This window comes from Bradysia coprophila, chromosome II (genome assembly GCF_014529535.1).
Source record: "Bradysia coprophila strain Holo2 chromosome II, BU_Bcop_v1, whole genome shotgun sequence".
Classification (NCBI taxonomy): domain Eukaryota; kingdom Metazoa; phylum Arthropoda; class Insecta; order Diptera; family Sciaridae; genus Bradysia; species Bradysia coprophila.
Window position 1 is genome coordinate 1,305,230 of NC_050735.1, and position 22,061 is coordinate 1,327,290.

General features: G+C 36.3%; 2 protein-coding genes and 1 long non-coding RNA gene across 5 annotated transcripts in view; 2 read left to right on the forward strand and 1 right to left on the reverse strand.

Moving 5' to 3' along the window:
• Positions 1 to 22,061, reverse strand: part of LOC119069233 (G-protein coupled receptor moody) — a 71,515-nt gene that overhangs the window by 1,388 nt on the left and 48,066 nt on the right. For all 3 annotated transcript variants that reach the window (XM_037173382.1, XM_037173442.1, XM_037173314.1), the window contains exons 4-6: positions 18,879 to 19,117; positions 1,768 to 1,916; positions 916 to 1,562 (exon numbers count right to left, since the gene is read on the reverse strand). In XM_037173382.1, coding sequence (XP_037029277.1) covers positions 916 to 1,562; positions 1,768 to 1,916; positions 18,879 to 19,117 — 1,035 coding nt within the window. The remainder of the gene's footprint in view (positions 1 to 915; positions 1,563 to 1,767; positions 1,917 to 18,878; positions 19,118 to 22,061) is intronic.
• On the forward strand, positions 11,090 to 14,826 carry LOC119068331. Its single transcript, XM_037171924.1, has 6 exons — positions 11,090 to 11,236; positions 11,537 to 11,629; positions 11,773 to 12,078; positions 12,700 to 13,837; positions 13,902 to 14,333; positions 14,399 to 14,826. Exons 1-6 carry the CDS (start codon positions 11,228 to 11,230, stop codon positions 14,596 to 14,598), a joined length of 2,178 nt encoding a protein of 725 aa, XP_037027819.1. The 5' UTR covers positions 11,090 to 11,227; the 3' UTR covers positions 14,599 to 14,826.
• On the forward strand, positions 15,728 to 21,583 carry LOC119075742. The gene is made up of 3 exons (XR_005087458.1): positions 15,728 to 15,738; positions 21,345 to 21,346; positions 21,539 to 21,583. It is a non-coding gene; the product is annotated as an uncharacterized LOC119075742 (long non-coding RNA).

The following is a 22,061-nucleotide window of genomic DNA, read 5'->3' on the forward strand; positions in this document are numbered from 1 at the left end:
CAACTACTGCCCGGAGACTGGTGCCACCACTAGGAATTTGTTTTACTCGCAAATTAACAAAAAATTACTTAAGCAACCACCGCAAGCTTAATGCTTTTTACATTACATGTTAAAGGTTATTGTGCTTGACACTGTACCCCAGAATCTGACCGCAAAAAGTTTTCTTGATTTTACGATAATTTCCACTCTGGAAACATATGCATCGCTGCCGAATATATACACTTCTCACCACTAATTGAGTGTGTCATTCTATGAAATCGTTTTTTACATGAATCATGTAACATGAACAAAGAACCGAAAATCATTTACAGCTACTCGACTATGAAAGCTGATAAAAACTGATGGAAGAAAAAATTTTGAAAGATGTTTCGTCGCAAATAAAAAGTTTTCGGAGAAAATTCCTGAATAGATGCGAAGCGTTAGTATGCAATCCGTGAATAATAGCGAAAGGGCACGTTATTTATCTGTAGCCAAAGTGTAGTGAATTGACGATGTTTATCCCAATAGCCTCTTAACTGACGGGGAGCAAAGCTTTTGGTAAAAACACTTGATATGGTAAGTGCTCTCAATCATTCATTAGCACACAGAAGAGTTTCCCATTCGATTCATAAAAACAGATTCGTTCAATGGCAAAATTATTTCGTGTAATTTAGCTGAAAGCTTTAGTCGTGGTGGTGGTAAGATGATGTTTTTAGCCCTGACATGTTAGAATGTACTAACACGGAATCAATTCTCGCTCCCGATCATTTTTCAGATTAATTTTGGCAAGCGAAAACCTCTATTATTCACATTAGTAAAACCAGAGTAAAACCAGGCAGTAGCTGTTCATTTTCCGAATGTCAACATAAGGACCGTAGTTAAATCAGGTGCTTCTGCCTGGTTTCCCTCTGCATGATTAATTCGCAATCCACTAACCTGGTTATTATCGACGGAACTAATACTTTCCTCCATTGCAGAATCGGCCTCTTGTGACATGGCCTGTTTTGCGTTCAAATGGTTCCGTTTCAGTTCCGTATCACAATTACCATTCATTTGATTAATGTCATTTTCGACAAACTCCACACCTTTGATGTGATCGTTTTTGATTTCCTCATCTCTGTTCAACCTCAGTCCAGTTAATGATGGCGGTAGGTCACTGTCCATGCTGGAATCGATGTATTTCAGTAAAATTTTGGACCCACATGTCCCGTGCGGATAGAAATTCGACGATGAGGTTTCCGAATTTGTGTCCAGCTTATTTCTTCGTTTGCTGTGATTTTCGTCATAATTATTACTGTGATCGTCGGATACGGACAGATCCCGATTCTCATTAGTTTTGACATCCAACAGTTGCTTGTTCGCTTCGTCGGTGAATAGGTTCGTTTTGTTCTGACGATTGTTCGATTTCTGTTGTTGGGCTGGCTCCTGTATTCGAATGGAACCAGCTGGTATAACGTGTGCGTTCTCATGTGTACGCATTGCTGTTTTGCGGACAATGTAAAATATGCGGGCATAGCATACAATGATCGATACGCATGGCACCACGAATGCCATTGCAAAAAGAAATTCTTTCGGAGATTTTTCTATCGAAAGAGAAGTGACGTGTGGTGAAACTGATGGTAGTTCTTAGTATCAGGGACAATTTTTGGGAAAATACTCTTCAAATTTTCCCACACTTTCCCCAAATTTTTCCAAAACAAGATTTGGAAAAATTAGGATAATGTTTCACGTTGAGAAAATATAGTCCCACACATAGTCCCAGCCTTAGTATACTGAATGTCCACTTACGATTACTGTCCAATAATATTGAGCACGAGCCAATTTTCTGATCCAATCCGAATTTTCCATAGACACCCCGCCATGTTGGAATTAACGAAGTGAATGCCCCAATCCATGTCGCTGCAACCATTAGTCCTAGATATTTGCGGCGGTATACTCTGTAAAAATCGAATGAAATAAAATTTATTATTGTTTGTGAATAGAATAGAGTGGGAGGGACGTACTATAGCACCTCCAAGCCTAAGCCTTATCAGATAAGACAGAAAATGTTTGCTTTAAAATATAATTGGAGTTCACCGATGTGCTTTTTTCTTACTACCACCCATTACTTTCACGGATGGTTCAAGTATAATTTCACTAAAGAGATGCGAGGAAACGCCCAGTGCTGTTTGCGGATAATATTGTATCTACTTTGGTCCAAGTTATACAAAAAAAAAAAAAAACATCTCCGACGCCATTGATGTCATACAAGCATTGAGTTCTAACCTTATGCGGCATTTCTTTCAGAAAATATGAACAAAAATCTTTCGCTATTGTTAAGTACAACCATTCCTTAACAATTGTCGGTTCTGGAAATATTCTCAACGATATACGACAATGTTTACAAGTAAAAATCCTTTACTATTGCAATACAATGTGTATGATGGAACAATGACCATTCATCCGGACACAATTCATTTAGGGTTACGGTACATTTAAATGAACGAAAGACATCAAAAATGAACCCAAAATTGTTTTTTAAATTTTATTTATAGAAACACGAACAACCCTCCTCAAGCGTGACGTAGTTTATGAATGGCCCCAATTTGTGTTATCCATATCGCTTCTCTTAAAGAGCTTTCCGGAAGGAGTTTATGGCATGTCAAACGTTCCAAGTTGTAGTTATTTGTGTTCAGTTCCGTTGTTCGCTTTGGATTGGGAATGACTTTTATTCAGGAACTAATTTTTCTTTTAAAGACAACACACATCGTCAACGGGCTTTCCGCCTAACTGACTGAATGACATTACCAAAGAACATTTAGAGATAACAATGAGGGGGAAACAACAATGGGAAATCTTGTCCCACCATTCGACTGTTGGTCCATTATTTTCCCTTCATTCGCTTACGTTTCCCTTTATTCGCACATTATTTACATTGACTTGGCCGAACCTGTCCCACCATTCGACATGGTTGCTTCCCCCAACACAAAGAGACATTGTTGATACTACATCCAAGATGCAACCTAATAACCGATTCATTCAGATGGCACTATTGTGGACAACAACCTGATGAAGCGAATTATTTGTGTTGCAGTTGAGTTTCGAACCCACAACTGGCCATCCAATAATTCAATGTGAAGTCACGACTTACACGGTGCGCTGTTGAGTGGTTTTAAGAACACGTTTTCCAACATTTTCCTAGATTTTTCCAAATTTTCCTAATAATTTTCCATGAAATAAACGAACTTTGAACTTGAACTTCAAAATTTTGCAAACTTTTTCAAGTTTTTCTACTTTTTTCCAAATTTAGGAAAAGGTGTTCCCAGAAATAGTCCCTGCAATATCATGAATCGTAACTAACCAACATTGGGCTTATGTTAAAAAATAATATAAAAATGAAACATTTCCTCTACATAAGATTCACCGACTGCATTTGCCAAGTAACTGCAATAAAATTCTGCGAGCTGTACACTATTCTGACGGCTCTTATGTTTTATAGTATTTTAGATGCGCGACGACGAATTATTTTCATGCTATTGCAGTCCGTCCAACAGTTTATGAATTGTGAACTACATTGAATAACTTTACACTTGAGGAAATTGAGTGAAATTATAAGGAAAGAAAGCAATAAACGGGACAATATTGACGAAGCCAAAACGATGCTAAATGTTCGATCAAATTGAACTTTTAGTTTGACAATGCCTGGAAGGAAATTGGATTTTTCCTTAGTCAAATAGTGTTTCAGCAGAATGATGATAACAAGGCTCCGTATGAAGTTGGCAAGCCATTCAATTTCATTGTCCAACAATAATGAAAATAATTTTAAGAAAACGATTTTCTACAAGGAAATAATCACATTTCCGAGCCAAACATATATAGAATGATCAATACGTTACAGACTGGTTGGTAATTGGTAAAGAAAGAGGAACGTATGCGGCTAACGAGGTGTCGGTTGAGTACATTACATGTTTTAAACGACACATTTGTAAACCACATGCTTAACGTTATTTTGCATTTTACCAGTTGCAACATTCTACCATGTACAACGTAAGTTTTATGGGGTGTTAAAATCACATAACACCGTGCATATTTACAGTGTTGTTCCTTGCCTGTCACACCGTTCTGTTATCAGTTTAATGGGTGCACTAAAATACAATTTCACTTTAAAGTGAAAACAGCGAGGAAAAATGTTTGTACACGAAAGCCATCATTGACTAGACTAAATACAGATGACATTCTGTTTAAATGTCGCTCTTAAACGCTTAAACGTTTCAACATGAACAACTGCAAAAACAACCCATAAATTCCGAAAATTTCATTCAACAGATCATATATAAATGATGTGCACAATGTAACATTTTTATGGCTTGCACTTGACGTTCATTGAAAAATTCATTGTTGCCGACTTGCGAGAGAGTTGTTTTGTTATACACAGAGAAAATGTTTACAATGTTACAACACTTTGTCTTGTGTGCGGTACCACTTTTCATAACATAAAAATGGTTTTTCCCAATCACATATGTCTCGTTTTTATTTATCGTTACGTTTGTCCTGTGGTGTGTAATAGGAAAATGGATTTTGGCGAACAATGTAAGCTAAGGCAGCAAGATGTTTTCTTTTGGTGGAGAAGTTTGAAACTACGACAATGAGACCATAGTATTTTAAGATGAGTACACAGTTCGTGAAAAATAGTTGAAAAATGACGAAAAGATAGCATACGGTCCTTCGGAGTCGGAAGCTCCGACTGACACACATTTTTGAACCAGTGGGCCGTATCATGTTTTTCAACCATTTTTCACCAACTGTGTATTCGCCTTTAGAAGAAAACCTTGCAAACAGAACATTTTTGAGAATTTACTTCGGAAAAACCTTCAAAACGTTTTGGAGTAGATAGTTCAATCACATGGACCGAACATACGATATTGCTGCATAAGTCTGAATCGAGAATGGTTATTTGTGTACCGGAAACCCGAGAAAATTCGAAAAATTGCCCTCATTTTCGGCCCCGAAGCATGAAAAAGTATTTTAACATAATGGGTTTGTTCGAGCCAAAGGCTGCGCGTCATGATACGAGAGCCAAAAACAGAAAAAGTTTCGAAATTCGAAAATTCAAGAAATTTTGAGAGTCTTCAAGAATTCCTAAAGTTTTCAAGAATAAAAATTTTTGAAATTTCCTGAAATTCTTGAAAATTCTCGTGAAAAAAAAATCCTGAAAATTATGGAATTATGGAACATATGGAAGAAAATATGAAATTTCAACAAGAACGTTTTGCGGAATGAGCGAAGCGAGCATAAATATTATTTTACATGCTACATGCGTCGAAAACCGTACTTTTCATGTTTTAAGCACTTCTTTCGACGCCCTCAGATTTAAAATCCATTACATAACTCGGGATAAAAATGAAAAGTGTCGTTTTCGTGTGTTTATTGACCTCGGCTTCGCCTCGGATCAACAAAATTCACACGAAAACTCTACTTTTTATCTTTTTTATCCCTAGTTATGTAAAACTGTTTTTCTTCTCGAAACGAACGCATCAATTTCACTATTTTCAAAAACAAAAGCAAATTTTTGCGCATGGGATGTGTTGTCAAGCTCGGCTTCGTCTCGGATTGAGAATTTTCACATCTATTATGCAAAATTTCCATTTAGGCACATGTTAGCAAAACAGCTATTTACAATCGCTGGGGTCGAAAGTGACTTATTACAACCCTAGAGAAACAAGGAAATTAGTTAAGGTCTCATGTGCTTTGTATCATGACGCGTGGAATATATTTGCTTATTTTTCACTGGTTCTTTTTGCTGGTCTTGCGAGACTTTTAATGATAAACTACGAATACTCTAAAATGCATTTTTATTGCATTCACTGAACGCATAATAACATACTCTCAATGCACACGTTTAACATTTCGATTTTATTAAACTTTTTTATCACCGGAAATAATATTGAAACTACTTCGAACGTTAAAATGTTCAGATTTTCCCGAATGTGAGAGGTAAACTTTTATTCAATTGACTAAAATTAAAAATGTGCACAAGCGAATCGCGTCTCTTTTTCTATATAATTTCCACCAGCTGACTTGTTTTATTCTTAAATTTATGCCGCCGAATTCTTAAGACACATCATTAACAATAAATTTAATTGTGCGAAAGTCGCACATTTAAATATCCGAATCCCGTGAATAAAGTTTCATTTCGTTAAACATTTTGTTAAGATACGCTATTAGGTTGGTATTAAGTATTATTAATGATGTGGCAAGCGATGTTTTGCTACTGGTGAAGGTTTTGCGTTATTTCTTTTTTTTTCTGAATTTCTTTCGTTTTTAATGAGCGTATTGGAAATAATATTTTTAGATCACAACCATAAAAATCGGGAACTAATGCTTTGTGTACGCTCTCTGTGTTGCAATAACTTTTGAACAGATAAACATTTTATATAGTACAACCGTTCCGATAAAAACGAGCTGTCGTCATACGAATGTAGTTTCACCAGTTCTGAATGTTGATTGGATATAAAAAAAAAAGCAACGGAAAACTATTCCATTCGTTGTATTGTCCTAGTTGAAAAATTACACATGAATCGGTAGTACATAATAAACGTTTCTTAGCTTAAGAATCCTCTCATGACCTAATATGCTATCCATCGTGTTAAGAGATTGTCTTGTCTGAGGGTTTTATTCGTAGAATTTTTAAATTTGTCATGAGAAGTACGTGTGGATTAAATATTTGTTAACGCATCCTCTTAAAATGAACGCTGCTATACGATGACGTCATGTTACACAAATTCTATGTGGTAAAATAGCGGTTTATTGACACTTTATATGAGCAGTGGAATAGTCATTAGAGTCTTTGTTTTTGATGACATAGTACGAACTCTATGAACTACTAGTTTATTCAACTAGTAAGTTTATATTGAGTGCAACATTACTAAGCTAGACTGATGCGATGGGCATTCGGGCGATGCCCGAAAAACTTTTTAGTTTTTTATGAACGAAGGGAAACGAATTTCTTTTTACTTCATACAACATCTGAAGCGTTCGACCCAGATAAAGGACGAAAGTACTGTCAGAGCTATTCTACTTAGGTCGGGCTGAGACCGATTTCTTTTCAGTTATTTTTTGATACGAAATATTTTTACCGGCCCTGAAAATCCTATCGGGCTTCTTTCCTGAGGACATTTATACAGTTTACAGTATTTCGTTATACATATCGTACGTACTCTTCCTACAAGGGTTTATGATCACTCAATCGATTTTTGACAATCAATCGAAGAAGCCAAGGACCAAGGAAAGGCTTGGAGCGAAGTGAAAGCCTTGGTGCTGAATCGTGTGCTATCTAGGCAATTTGTTGGTGCCTTATGCTCCCCCGCGGAGTAAGACAAGATGATGATGATGATGAAATCGATTTTTAATTTTCCCTGATTGGTGTCATCATTTTTCGAGTTAAAGTCGTGATTGAGTAGATATTTCCGTAATTACACCCGAACAATCTGGAGAGAAAACTCTCTAAAATGACACTTTTTGACCACATCTTTGGTTCGACCGATTTTGCTCATATCACACAATCGAAATAAGAATTATATTTTCAATTGGAAAAAAATTTTCGATATCGGTTCCTGAAGATCTGAACTCCTTTCGGTGATGTCTTTCCCTTCCGAAGTGCCATCTTCACTACTACAAACCGTACGGGTCCACACATAATTTTTAAGGTAAATTTAGCATTTTATGTGTATCTATCGCGTAAAAACCAATTCGTAAGAAATTGGAATTGAGCCAAATCCGATTATCAGACAGCGGATTTGGTGTTTTTCTGCTTTAATAAACGTAAAACTTACATGTCATTCCCTTCGTCGTTTTTATTCAGAATAAAACAACAAGCAAAACAGAAAGATCGTTACACAAAAAGAGAGTCGAGGTCTTTAACAATAACAACGCGAATGAAAAGTAATGGTAATTCGAAGAACCTTTAAAATATTGAATAGATAATGGGTATGAGAATATAAACTGGCTGTGCGTTTTAAAATTGAATTGAATTGTTTTTCTTGATATCGAAGGACATAGATATATTGAATGGAGCGCGTATCTTTCATTCGATCTGCATGGGTAAACCAATTATATCTTAAACCAATTACATCTTAATCGAATTTTCTTTTTCATAGTGAAATACTATTCATTAGTCATCGCAACGCACTTCAGGTATGAGTGGTACTCTAAATAGAGTACTGAAACGGGACAGTGTATATAAACAAATGTGGCACTGTAAAAAATCCTGGAAAGTTTTTTCACACAAAATAAAACTCGAAGCACTTTTGCTTGAAGTGCGTTGGTCATCATCATACGTGTACAGTCCAAGATAAAATACCAATCAAAGTTTGATCTAATAGGTTTTGCCTATAATTTCTTTATCTTATCCTATGCCTCCTACTTGACGTCACAAAATTTGCAAGGATTGCGTAAATAGAAACAACATACGGACATAAATATTATAAAATACCTTACGCGCGCACCTTGTACTGTACACACGACAATTTTTTTTTTGCAACTAAACGAGAGACATTAGAAAGAAGAACACTCAATTCCAAATAAACTTTTACCGGCGTCACCAACCGACACTAAAATATATAAAATAAAAGTTTTATATCGAAAAACGTTTGAGTCCTTTTCCCTTTTTGCCCAATTTATCTTAAAAAGCCATTAATCATAGTACATAAGCCCGTTGCTTTAGTATAAAATATCAAAGAGTCGTCCTATTTTCCTACATTCATATATTCCGAACCTCGTGTACACCAATCTTAATACGAGAAATGGACTAGTAGGTATGGTTGACGGTATTTATACGTATATACGTATAATATTTGCCGAAAATGATAAATATCGACACATTGTTCGGTCATATATCCTTATTATTGTCCATAAACTGAACATTAATGTGTGTTTTTCATATTCGCTGTAAGTTTACTTAATCACAAGGTCTTCTCTCTATCAATGTAAGATTTAGAGGTTGAGGTAGGATCGACAACTACGACCATGCCGTATTATTTATGTATAGTTAAGGCATCATTCCGTATAAAAAGGAATGCTCTGTATATGTATACTCTTCGAATACATTAACATTACAAAAGGATATTTTCGCATTCATATCAAACATAATCTATATGGGAGTTTGGTTCGCATTCAATTGGCTGACAAGGATTCGTGATAATATTGCTGTCAGGAATGTCACAGCTTTTGAATGCTTTATGAATAATTTTATTAATCGACGAAAGCTCATTATTTACGCAATAAGCCCACGAATGTAAGGCAAAGCATTGTGAAAGAAAAGCTTTTTCAAATGAAAGGGAAATATTTAATTAGTTACATTTGAACGATCCAATGTTTTATCGCCTGAGCAGCTTCTGACACGATTCGCGAAATTCATTAAAAACAATTTTGGAAGAAAAAATTCATTCACACTAAGCCGGTAAACGTGCTGGAAATATACATTTTGGGCGGTAAACACTTCATTTTGTGAAACAACTTACGGCTGCCAACTATAAGTCCCAAAGCAAAAATGTTAAGTTTGTCGATAATTTCATAAATTTACGCAATCACGCCGTACAGTAGACCTCAGTTAAATTTAGTCATAAATTTGCTTTAGCTGTTTCCCAGCTGGTCCGCTCATCCTCTATTTCACCTGTATAAACAAGACACTTGTAGAACGAGCCAGCTGAAAAACGGCAGAAGCAAAATCAGGCCTAAATTTCACTTAAGTCCACCCAAGGCTTTAAAGCTCCCCAAAGTTTACGATTGATTTAATTTAATTACCTGCGGTGAGTGAGTGGTAATTAAATGAAGGTGAAATAAATTGATTTTGTAATTTGATTGAGCAACGCACTACAAGCATCAGTGTTCGTAGTGACAGCTGTCAAACAGAGTACTATTTTGTATGGAAAAAGTGTGTTACATTGAGTTAAAAAAAAGATTAGGAAATTATAAACAGTTAAGCCAACTAACGTGCCGAACATTAATGCAAGTGCAAGTTCACACATTGCAAATTTCGAAATGTGGTACACATAGTCACACAGCATTAAAACTTTCGAAACAATCAATTGAAGTTCTTCACAAACAATTTAACAATTGAATCTAAACATACATTTTATGAAACCATGAACGTAATTGCATATATTAGCACAGTTAACCACTCTCTTTTGCAATTTATCTAACTAAAATTGACTGCTACGTTGTTACACAGCTACTACACTCGCATAATGTTTTGGTTCATACTAATCTACACCACCAACCACCGAGCCAAGACCAAAGAAATATTGTCATCATACTTTGAACTGCTGGCGATAGTTCATGGGTTTAATTAATTTAACAACAATGTAGCTCGCGTATAATTTTAGGTCTAATTTATTCACCCAAATCTTATAACACAAAAGAGCTCCAACGGAATAGATGACGCAGTTGATTGAGGTATCAAATTCCTAAAAATTTGATATCGTTTTGAGTGACACAGATCAGACCAGTTTGAATTTTATCTATATTTACCTGAAGCCTAATTTGACCTAAGTCTGATTTGATAAATTTTGACCTGAACTGGAATGACAGAAATTCCGTCGGTCAGGTCAGGTTTCAGGTTGTCATACAAATTTCAGGTCATATAGTAGTTTCAGGGCAGTGTATTAGAAACTGCGTCATCTAATCATCTTTTGGAGGTTTTTGTGGAATATCAATTTCCTCTATAAGCCATCCCCATCGTTCGAATTTAACTCTGAACACTTTTTAGAGCTTGGGCTATGCGAATTTTTTGGAGGAAAAGTGTGTACAAAACCTGCTTTCAAGCAACAACTGACAACACACCGTAAGCGCAAAATTCCAGTTTAGGTACAAGGAAAACCCAGATTTTATGTAGAAGAGTGGGATCTATATCTGCGCAAACGTCACTTTTACGCACTAGTGCATAATACATATGAAAATCTATTTACGGTACTACTTTCATCGCACTATTGTGTCTACAGGGAGGGAAGTGGTTATAGCTATGGGGAGTATGCATATTTCACGTTTAAAAAAGTTTGCTCGAAACTCATTCAACCGATTCAACCGTGAACCGATTCATCCGATCTAGTCAGGATGATAATAGTCTTTCCGCTGCTAGTCTACACATTATCATAAGTTTTTTCGTTGTGTCAACATCAACGTGAGTGTTTTCATTGTGTAATATCGTGTCATCCACAGTCGCTAGTTTCTTGTTTTTGTTTCGCTGTGTTTTGTGCAAATCAAAAGTGTGTCAATGGATAAGGTAAGCATTTATGTTCCACAATATTCAATAATCTGGCTGAACAAAGTTCGATCAAACGATCAAGCTTCTCTTAGGTTAGTTTCCCTTTGTTCCTTTTTGTTTTGACAATACAAAAGACAATACAAAATTCTCCATTTTAACTTAAATCTCTTCGAAGTATAACAATCCAAGCAAAAATGTTCCAATTTTACTGCTTTTTGGAGCACGCATGGTGGCCATGGTGTGGGCACATTGTGCTCTTTGTACTGAAGCTTTGTACTGATTAATTAAGCTTAACTTTAAAAACCTTATTCATTCCAGCGCACAATCGGAAAGACAAAGGACGGCGAAGCTGAAAGTTCCAGTGTTCTGAGACGTAAAAGACCGAACGCTGATAATAATGTTCCAACATCGGTAAATATGTTTGAAGAATAAATTAAGCTTAAAAGAAAATAGGCGTCAACAGTGGCCCCTGTGTTTTTCGCAGCTAAAGTCGTAACCAATTTAAACCAAGGAAATTCTAATCAACAGAATTTTCTTTATCGTTTTTGAATCAGGACATTGCAATAAAAAGAGCAAAACGCATTCAATCTGTGGATGAGAGCTCATCGCCAGACGAGAATATGAAGCCTAATGCAAGCTTAATGGAGGCTAATGCAAGCTTAATGGAGGCTAATGCAAGCTTAATGGAGGCTAATGCAAGCTTAATGGAGGCTAATGCAAGCGTAATGGAGCCTAATACAAGCGTAATGGAGCCTAATGCAAGCTTAATGGAGGCTAATGCAAGCTTAATGGAACTTCATGCAAGCTTAATTCAGAACGACGATCCGAAAATGAAATCCATTGGTGATCTGCCAACGGAGGTAAATTTACGAACATTTAAAGATTTGACGTTTTTGCACTGGTCCGTTGATGGTCAGCCTCTCATCTCGGAATAATAATTTTCGCACATTTTTTACCTGTCGTTACAAGAACGCACAGGGGTTGAATGGACACATCAAAGTCATAAACCGTGCATAACATAGCTTAACACTGCTCTTCCCTTTCCCTAGATAGAGCATCAACTCTCTTCATTTCACGTAAAGTGATTTAGCATACAGAAGCAGAGAAGCTGTTTCGGCCTTAGGAAAACTGCGGAGGCCCAAGGATAGTATCATCAGTTGTTACCGCAATTCCTGTCACAAGACAGCAATGAAAACTCTTACTTGAACTTCGTTTGAGAGTAGGGGCAAAAGAAACAGCTGAAACAAATTCATGCTGAAATTTCGAAATTTCAGCATGAATTTGTTTCAGCTGTTTTTCAGCTGATCCACACATCTGACTGTAAATAAAATCCAAAACCGTTTTGACCTGGAATCAGGAAAACATTTTCCTAAATTTTCCCGATATTTTCGCTGTTTTACTCATCTCAAAATTCTGTTGTTCCTTTTCACTTCAAACACTCCATCAACCAAACGCCCCTGTAATTTCTGTTCTCTTTTCAGATGATCCAAGCTATTCTCGAAAAACTGCCCACACTGGAACTCTTCAAGTGTCGCCTAATGAATCACCAATGGAACAAAATCGCATCCAAAATAATTCGTCAGCAGCGTACCGATGTGGAGTTGGAATTTCGTTTCAACAAAGGGAATTTTGTGCAAACCATCAAATGTCGTAGATGCGAAGTGCTGCTAGTGAATCTCTGCAAAACGGCCTACAGATACGGCACCAAGAATCTGACTAATCTTCTGGCTTGTATATCAGAAGATTTCCCGTACGCAAATTTCCGTTTCGACGATCTGGAAGAGTTTGCGAATGAGGACATGCAAAAGTTCTTATCCGTTTGGGGGAAAAATATTCGTGTGCTCAATGTTAACATGAGAGATTCACCAATAAGTGTCAGCCATTTGCGAGAATTGCTTTTCCACAAAGTAACAAATTTGAAGAAGCTGGAGCTGACGTTTTGCAAAGATGACAATGTTTACACTCACATGAAGAAAACACCGTCATCCTTTCAAATTGTTGATGGTTCGGGCGAATCGAAGCTCCCTCATCTGGACGTTTTATGTGTCAACATTCGCTTCAACAAATTCCATTCAATTGTCGCGAATATTCTTTCAGCTGCGAGCAATCTAAAAGTATTTGAGATACTCAAAGAATCTACGAGCAATCCATATTTCGGAGCGGACTGTGTGCACGAAGATCGAATAGTCACTGTAGATGAAAGCGTTAGCCCAGACGATCTGGCAATGCTTCAGTTGCACAATAAGTTACATTGCGTCAAAAAACTGGAATTGTTTGTTTCCGAAGGCCTGATTGCCTATTGGGAAACGTCGGTGCATACAATGGACGACTTAAAGCTGGAGTCATTGGCTTTTGCACTGTCACCAACGATTTGGGAAAACGAACAAATGAAACGCCGTGCGACATCTGTAATCAATCAATTGCTGCGCTCGAGTAAGGATTCATTGGTGACATTATCAATTGAACCGGTGGGATCGCTACCAGACCTGGTTATTCCTAAATTGGAAAAACTGATGAATCTCGACCTGTGTGGGTTTACACAGCGTGAAGACGTAAACGCTTCGATGTTTCCATCATCGTTCGAAATGGCTGATATGTTTCCAAATGTAAAAGAGTTGGGTAAGATAATGATAATCATAGTGTAAGGTTGACAACTCCAAGAGCAAACGTTCCCTTTTTCCAGACATGCACTTCCTGCGACATGATGAATATTTCCATTCGCCGAAGCCTTTCAAAACGATGGCAAGTCTTGAAGTTTTGCGAATTTACGGCAGTAAATTGGTTAAACGCAAGGAAAAACTGATAAAGGCGACTCCGAATGTGACCACTTTGCTGTTGGTGGAAGACGAATTTCCCTGGACAGCGAACGTACGCCTTCCGGTCGATTTCCAGAAAATTACCACCAACCTTCCGAAACTGGAGTCTCTCGGTTTGCTAATTTGCCGACCATTGTACAGTGATCTACTGTATAAATTAGATGCAGTGATAACCGGACTTCCTGAGAAATTTTGCAAGGAATTGTCAAAGAAGTTCCGTACCAAGAATCATTTGTCGCCAGACGAAATTGCGATGTATGAGTCGCGACGAGAAAAGGCCTCGATTCTCGATTTGAAAGGTAAAAAAAATAGCTCAGTTAACCAGTGAATGGATCTGCAGTTTGATTTTTGTTCACTAATTTAGCATTGAAGCAATTGGATGTGAGCTTTTTCTTCGACTTTGATTGCTATTGTGATCAAGTCAGCAGCAAACGGAAAGTGGACGAAGCCGGATATACGCCTGACGACAATTTCTATGAAACTGGCTTCACCAAAGTAAGTGAATTTCTGGCCTTTAATCTGATGCCAGACTTAAAAGTTCGCCAGCATAAACGGATGGAATAAGGATTTTCCTATTTCTCTCCCTCTCAACCAAAGAGCGAATTTTTCTTTTTTGTTTAGTTTTGATGTTACAAGTCATTGTATAAAACATCTTCTCATGAGAATCGAACCTGAAACTAAATTTTCGGAAATGCAAATGCATTTCAATATAGAATTAAGTTCTCATTATATTTCTACCCATTTTGTATTCAATGAGTCATCTTTATTCGGCGAATAAAGCTTATACCACGATTCTCGGCTTTTTCATTTTAATGGGTTAAAGAAAGTCCATTTTGTACAAACGTTCCATTGACCATTAAGACTAACTTTATGTTCAAACATCTCATTTTCTTTCTCTCCTAGTCATTGTGGTGCTAGTAAGAATATTGTGAAAATCACTCATACTTTCGTTATATGGCTTGTATGAATTTGAAAAGAAATTAACATCCTTTTCACTCTTCCAAAAAAATACCGAAAAGATCTTCCAGAGCCGGGCTGGCTCGAAAAAGCCCTTCTTGTACCACCGGAACTGCAACTCATTTGTAAAAAGCCCAAAAATTCAAAATTTGCACACAAAAATTTAAAAGGTCTCTCGCAAGTCGCTGTATGGATGGTCCGGTCGGGAATACGCCATGTCGACCTCAACCATTACTAATAGCACCGTCTTAGAAAAGATTCACTGTTGCCAGAGCTGCCTTTGTCGAGTGTCTTAATCTGTTCTTTCGGAACATAGACCGAAGCAGGAGCTAAGTTTGCTTTGACTTGAATTAATACAAAAAGGACCCTAGCAAATATAGCAAACTTCATGACCACAGATTATTACAGACCAATCGCATGGAGGTGCGGGAAAACAGGAAAAGTAGTAGACTTACTTAACAATTAAATATTCTGTCTCGTCTCGTCAACACCTCTCATATGCCATATCGCAACGACAGTAATAATAAACGACAAGCGCTGACTGAAGAGGTCCTATATAGCAAAAAACATGTTCAAAACAAATGGAGTAAAAGATTTCCGAAATCAATCTAGGAAAATCTTCGATCAAATGAAGCAATAGATCAGATAGTAAAACTGTTACTATGCTTGCCGTCTGTGACAGGTTAAGCAAGCAAAGCAGCGTGTTTTGCTTGTTTTGCACTAGTTTTTTTAAGCATATCTCTAAATGTTTTGACTCAAAATGGTGTGCGATATGCCAAATGAAAGGCATTGATAAGACGAGACAAAATATTTAATTTTTAAGAAAATCGGGTTTGTACATACAACACTAGCAAGAAAAATTTCATATTTTCCTACGTTTCCTGTTTTCCCGCACCAGAAACAACTTTTTAGATAGATTGAAATAAACAGCCCGCTTCATCGAGGTTGTTTAGATTGAAATGGATACAACAACAAGGGGACAACAAATGAGACTTGGAAACGTTGTGGCCTGATTCTGATTCATAAATTTCCGAAATGAAACTTATTTATTTTTCTATAGATCAGTAGGGGTCTTACACAATATCAGAGAAAATATCAAAAATCCAAAAATGGAAAGAATAGATCAGTGTCAAATAACGGTTTCTTCTCTCAAAATAGTGTCAAATGAGTTGTCAATTTCACAAAGCTAACCTCAATCAATGACAGCTCCATATAAATTTTTAGGTCTTTTTTCTTCTAGAAAAAATACCCTATTATGGCCGGTTTGTCTGTCTGTCTGTTCCACAAATTTGGTAGTTTTGGTAGCTCTCAGTCGGTAGTTGGTATTTTTGGTGGTTGGTAGTTTCGAGCTGGATTAACATTCAAAATTGCAAAGCCACCATGAGCATATCGACACCAGGCAAATAATAATTATTTGTTATCTGATCACCGATAGCTCACAGTTAACATTGCAATTCGAAAATTTGGTAGTTGGTAGTTGGACTACCAAGGCTATAATTGACTACCAAACGTAATTTTTGGGGAAGAGATGTTTACTATTCGAGAACTACGCACCGACTGACGAAATTATTCTACATGCTCGACTATTTATAAATCGGAAATTAAGTAGTCGGTAGCTTTGGTAGTTGGTAGTTGCGAGATGGATTGACATTCAAAATTGCAAAGCTACCATGAGCATATCGACACCAGGCAAATAATAATTATTTGTTATCTGATCACCGATAGCTCACAGTTAACATTGCAATTCGAAAATTTGGTAGTTGGTAGTTGGACTACCAAGGCTATAATTGACTACCAAACGTAATTTTTGGGGAAGAGATATTTACTATTCGAGAACTACGCACCGACTGACGAAATTATTCTACATGCTCGACTATTTATAAATCGGAAATTAAGTAGTCGGTAGCTTTGGTAGTTGGTAGTTGCGAGATGGATTGACATTCAAAATTGCAAAGCTACCATGAGCATATCGACACCAGGCAAATAATAATTATTTGTTATCTGATCACCGATAGCTCACAGTTAACATTGCAATTCGAAAATTTGGTAGTTGGTAGTTGGACTACCAAGGCTATAATTGACTACCAAACGTAATTTTTGGGGAAGAGATATTTACTATTCGAGAACTACGCACCGACTGACGAAATTATTCTACATGCTCGACTATTTATAAATCGGAAATTTGGTAGTCGGTAGCTTTGGTAGTTGGTAGTTGCGAGATGGATTGACATTCAAAATTGCAAAGCCACCATGAGCATATCGACACCAGGCAAAAAATAATTATTTGTTATCTGATCACCGATAGCTCACAGTTAACATTGCAATTCGAAAATGTGGTAGTTTTGGTAGGTCAAATAGTTGGTAGTTGGTAGTTCCAAACAGAAATTAGAAAAAAGACCTCACGAGGCTTTAGCCGGTCTATTCTTGTTGTAACATTGTGGTTAGTTTTGTGAAAATGACAGCTCATTTGACATCTCAAACGACATTGACAATGATCTATTGCTCACATTTTATTAAAGTAAAATCATGTAGGGTAGCGGAACAAGTCTCATGACATGTACCAGCAGTCGGGTGCATCTTCTTCTTTCATCCATAAAAACTTAAACAAATCGTACATGTCCAAAGACTTTATGACCTTATGACCTTATGTCTGATTATCGGAATATAATAGTTATTTGTTCACATAGGGGAAAAAAGTTAAAACTTTTTCTTTTTGAGGGTAGGTAAGTCGCCCTTGAAAATAAAATTTCCTATTTTTTCCGGAGTTCAACAAAATGTTTTTCACAGCAAAGGCTCCAGTAGTTCCAGCTGAGTTTAAAAAAAAGTTGTGATTGATCAACCCACTGCAACTGGTTGTCGGTCGCTTATATATCTCCTTCATTTATGGTTAAAGTGCGTCGGATCGATGCATTTATTATAGCTTTTATTTATTATAATTGTTTTATCTGTGACGTTTACTTGATTTTCATGCAAAACATTTTTTTGTTTCAAGTTGTAATTCAATTCAATTGTATTCTGATCGAAAAGCGTCCTTTGCCATCTGTTGGGCGTCTTTCAATCGGTAAGATAAACATAATGAAAATGAATGACAAATAGATTGTTGTTGTCTGAAAGACACAACGCATCCATCTTAGGTCTAATTTATTCACCCAACTCTCATTATAGTTGTGAGAATTTGAAACCTTTGAAAGGGTTCATTTCGATGAGGTTACCGAAAATAATTGAAATTCTTTCAGAAGAATTATTTCGCATTTAATTGTGTTTCGCTATCGAAATGTACTGTACTGTTCACAAAAGGAAGCGTAATTGAAACGTCTATCGCCAGACCTTGACAGGGATTTAGATGGAGAATTTAGTGCTTTATTGGCAGTGAAATTGAAATTTTAATTGACTTTTATCTTGGAAAAATTGTAGCATTTATCTTCGTCCTACTGGTGCTTCCAACATTCAGTAAGAATTGTTCGATAAAATACTTCTCAAAGATTATATATTTGGGGGACCCATACCTACAGCAGCCTTTGCTACCTGTGCTAAATTTGAAGTAAAGACGAATTGGCTGGTTTTCTAACACACTAAAAATTATAATTTGATAAGGAAACTCAGAAAATGATGAAACAGCAAAATGAGTTATAGACTGTGTTAGGAGCTTTTTTTGAAGTGATGTTAATAGGTGCCATTGTTACCGCATTACGTGACCTTACGAAATCATCGGGTATTTTTAACAGATATCTGTAAGGTGAGTACATTATATTATATAAACTCTATGCTACAAGCGTAATACATATGCCCAAACCGAATAATAACACTCTGAATGTGCACTATACATAAAGATGTTAACGACACCTGCTCAAAAAAAGAAAAAAACATTTTTACTGTTATTATCTTACCTGGGATAAATCCGGGGATGTCCAATCATTACATAACGATTTATTGTAATAGCCAAAACTGTAAATAATGACACAGCCAATAAACCGTATCGCATTAATGGAAACAGTTCGCACACAAATTCTTTATGGATCCATCTTCGATTCCAAAACGTGCTTGCCGCCAATGGCAAATTGAAACAACAAAACAGTAAATCGGATAGCGAGAGATTTATGATAAATACAGCGGTGGCATTGCGGACCTAAAAGCAAATGGAAGAGAAGAAAAAAAAACATTTTTATTTAAAACCGAAAAACCATTTTATCCTTAAATTGTAATTAGATTAACGAATATGGCTTGGTTGAGACAGGTGCGAGAGGAAAGGGAAGCAGAGGATATTGCAGATTATGTATCATTAAATACAAATTTTGTATGCCAAGTAGATGTATTAGGGTGGATCGGTTGTAAAAAAAATGTTATCCAAAATGCACATAGTGTTCCACAGACTATGGCCCATAGTCTTCCGATTCCCTAATCATTTTTCCGAATTCTTATTATTTTATTAAATTTTATTAAATTAAAGTATCAAGGGCGCCGCCCGAGCAATTTTTGAGTAGGACATACTTTACATGTAAATGATTTGTCAAACAATTATTACATAGAGTGGAGACCAATTTCGATGAGTTCTATGATGATCTTGGTCAATATATCTCGGGAAATGTTCAAAGTTTATTTTAGTACAACGTTAAATGTGAAAAAATCATTTTTGTAAACTTTACAGCCTTTCAAACTTAAAGTTTTGTTCCCAACTTCACTTTGGTAAAATTTCAATGAAATATCATGGTTGTGAAGTTGGCTCACAAAAAACACACACAAGGAATCCAACAATACTACAGATGCCGTTGGCCCTCGCTGTCCAAGGTTGTGACAGGAAATTGAAAAAAATCGACTATGTCGGAGGACTCCTCTGCCGGCATAAAGCCACTAAACGAAAAACCTATCAGACCTCGTTACTACGGGTCTCTACTCTCCAACGATACCAAACACGCGAAGGTAGATACACGACGAATGTATTTTTATTAGTAAATGTGACACAGAGTACGTCTATGTGAAGAATAATTATGGAGGAAAAAAATGCCAAAAAATTCATTCCAACAGTCTTAATGCTCTTTCTTCACATAATTATTCATTCGCTGTAAAAATGATGTCCCTTCTGAAAGTAAAAATTTTGAAGTTTTTATTGTCTGTTTGCCATAGTTAGAAAGAAGATGACACAACAGATCACTATAATCTAATATTTTGCGGGAAAATGATCAGGGAACTCGGCTAGCCGATTATGGAACATTATGCGCTTTTTTAATATCGATCCACCCTAGTATGTATACGCTGGAAATTTAATTCTACCTTTTCGGATACAACAAGCTAAATGGTTCGTGCATCTATTATAAATGAACTCGATAACTTTGTACACCTTTTCACCTTAAAACAATGCCAAAGTGAAATTAGACACTTAATTGGCATTAACAGTCTTAAAGGGCTTACACTTTCAGCAATGACTTTAGTTGCAAGCTGTTCATGAGATAGACAAATGCGCAAAGATAGTTTTTTTTTCTCTCCCAAACGAACATCAATTTAACATTGATTGTCTTTCGCAATTTTCAGAAGATTCAATCGTTTTATTGTACACGCATCCTTAATAAAATCCACGAAAAACCAAATTCCACAAATCCAAAAGCATAGATTCGACTATATAGTTCTGAATTCGAATGGCTCTGTTTACTGTCATTATCACTCTGTTATTTCGACAAAATTAATGGCAATAAATATACATATAGCAGCACCCAAGCACATGGCGAATATCGTAGAATTCTAAGCTATAATACCGCACGTACATATCTATATATCATTTTGCGGATGGACTGCCTGAGAAAATTAGTTTTTCGTGCCATAATCGATCTTTATTTGTGGCTCATAAAATCGTTTGATTTACAGACAAAATGAATTTTATATATTTATCGGAAATTCACACAATTTTTGTTCGATTATGTAATTGTATTTGGCCATTTGCACTCATAAAACCGAATTTATATGGTAGTCAGATTGGCCATTTTAGTAATGTGGATAGGATATGTAAATCAATATTATAGTGACACCACCAGCCACACAAATGTATTGTGCATTAAGTTTTATTGTTTGTTTTATTAAATAGAACATCCTCGGAAATTATGGAAATATTTTACTTAGTCCTGATCAATAAAATCCATTACACAGAGACCTTTAACCAACAGAATATTTAAGAGTTATTTCCATGAACAAAACAATGGTGTTTTGGTGAATTTTTCAGCAGGCCAATTTTTGAGATCTTCCTGGAAATACTTAGTATTAGACTCACTGTAGCCTGACTGTCTCTACAAAAAAAAGGAAAATTTTACTCAAAAAAAAATTGCTTACCAAATGATTCGGCTTCCTTTTTATAATTTTCTTAAAAGTGGTGCTGTTTCCTCAACATCTGTCACTTGTGACTCAATATGGAATACAATTAAAAAAAAATAAAGAAAGAATAATCTAGGATAATAATGGGAGCAGATTATGTCGCTAATAACCCAGATTGATCGAAAGATCTGAAGGAAGTTAAAAAGTGCTAGAGAAGTTAGCACGAATCCGAAATAAGCGTGGGAGGGAGAACATTAAAAGAATTCGTCGCGGAATATAGCGTTTCTGTAGAAAATTTAAGTACATACTTAACGCAACGCAAAGCATCCATTCAGATGTTCCAATGCGTTGATTAGAGCGAGAAAAACAGCTATATATCTGAACAATTTGAACGTTCAGGGCGGTTGTAGCCAAAAGGGAGATAAAAAGCTAATGTTATTTGTTATGTGTTCCCCTAAAACCTCTTTTTTTAAATTTTGTCCTAGTGAACTCGCGTCACGTTCGCTTATTAACGTACGAGCATGAGATCAGAAATTTTGATTTTTTTTATTTCGGTCACTTGGAAATTGTGACTCCCCGAGTACAACTCGTCAGCCATGGGTCCTCCAGAGTAGGTTATCAACCAGAGACTCAAATACCGGCAATGATTAATTGAAGTTTTGACTAGCTATTTTTGATCGACGTAAAACATTATTCTAAACAAAAAATTGTTTTACGGTATGTCTTTAAAATGCACTGATCTTTTTATAAGATCGTCTAAATTTCGAAACGTA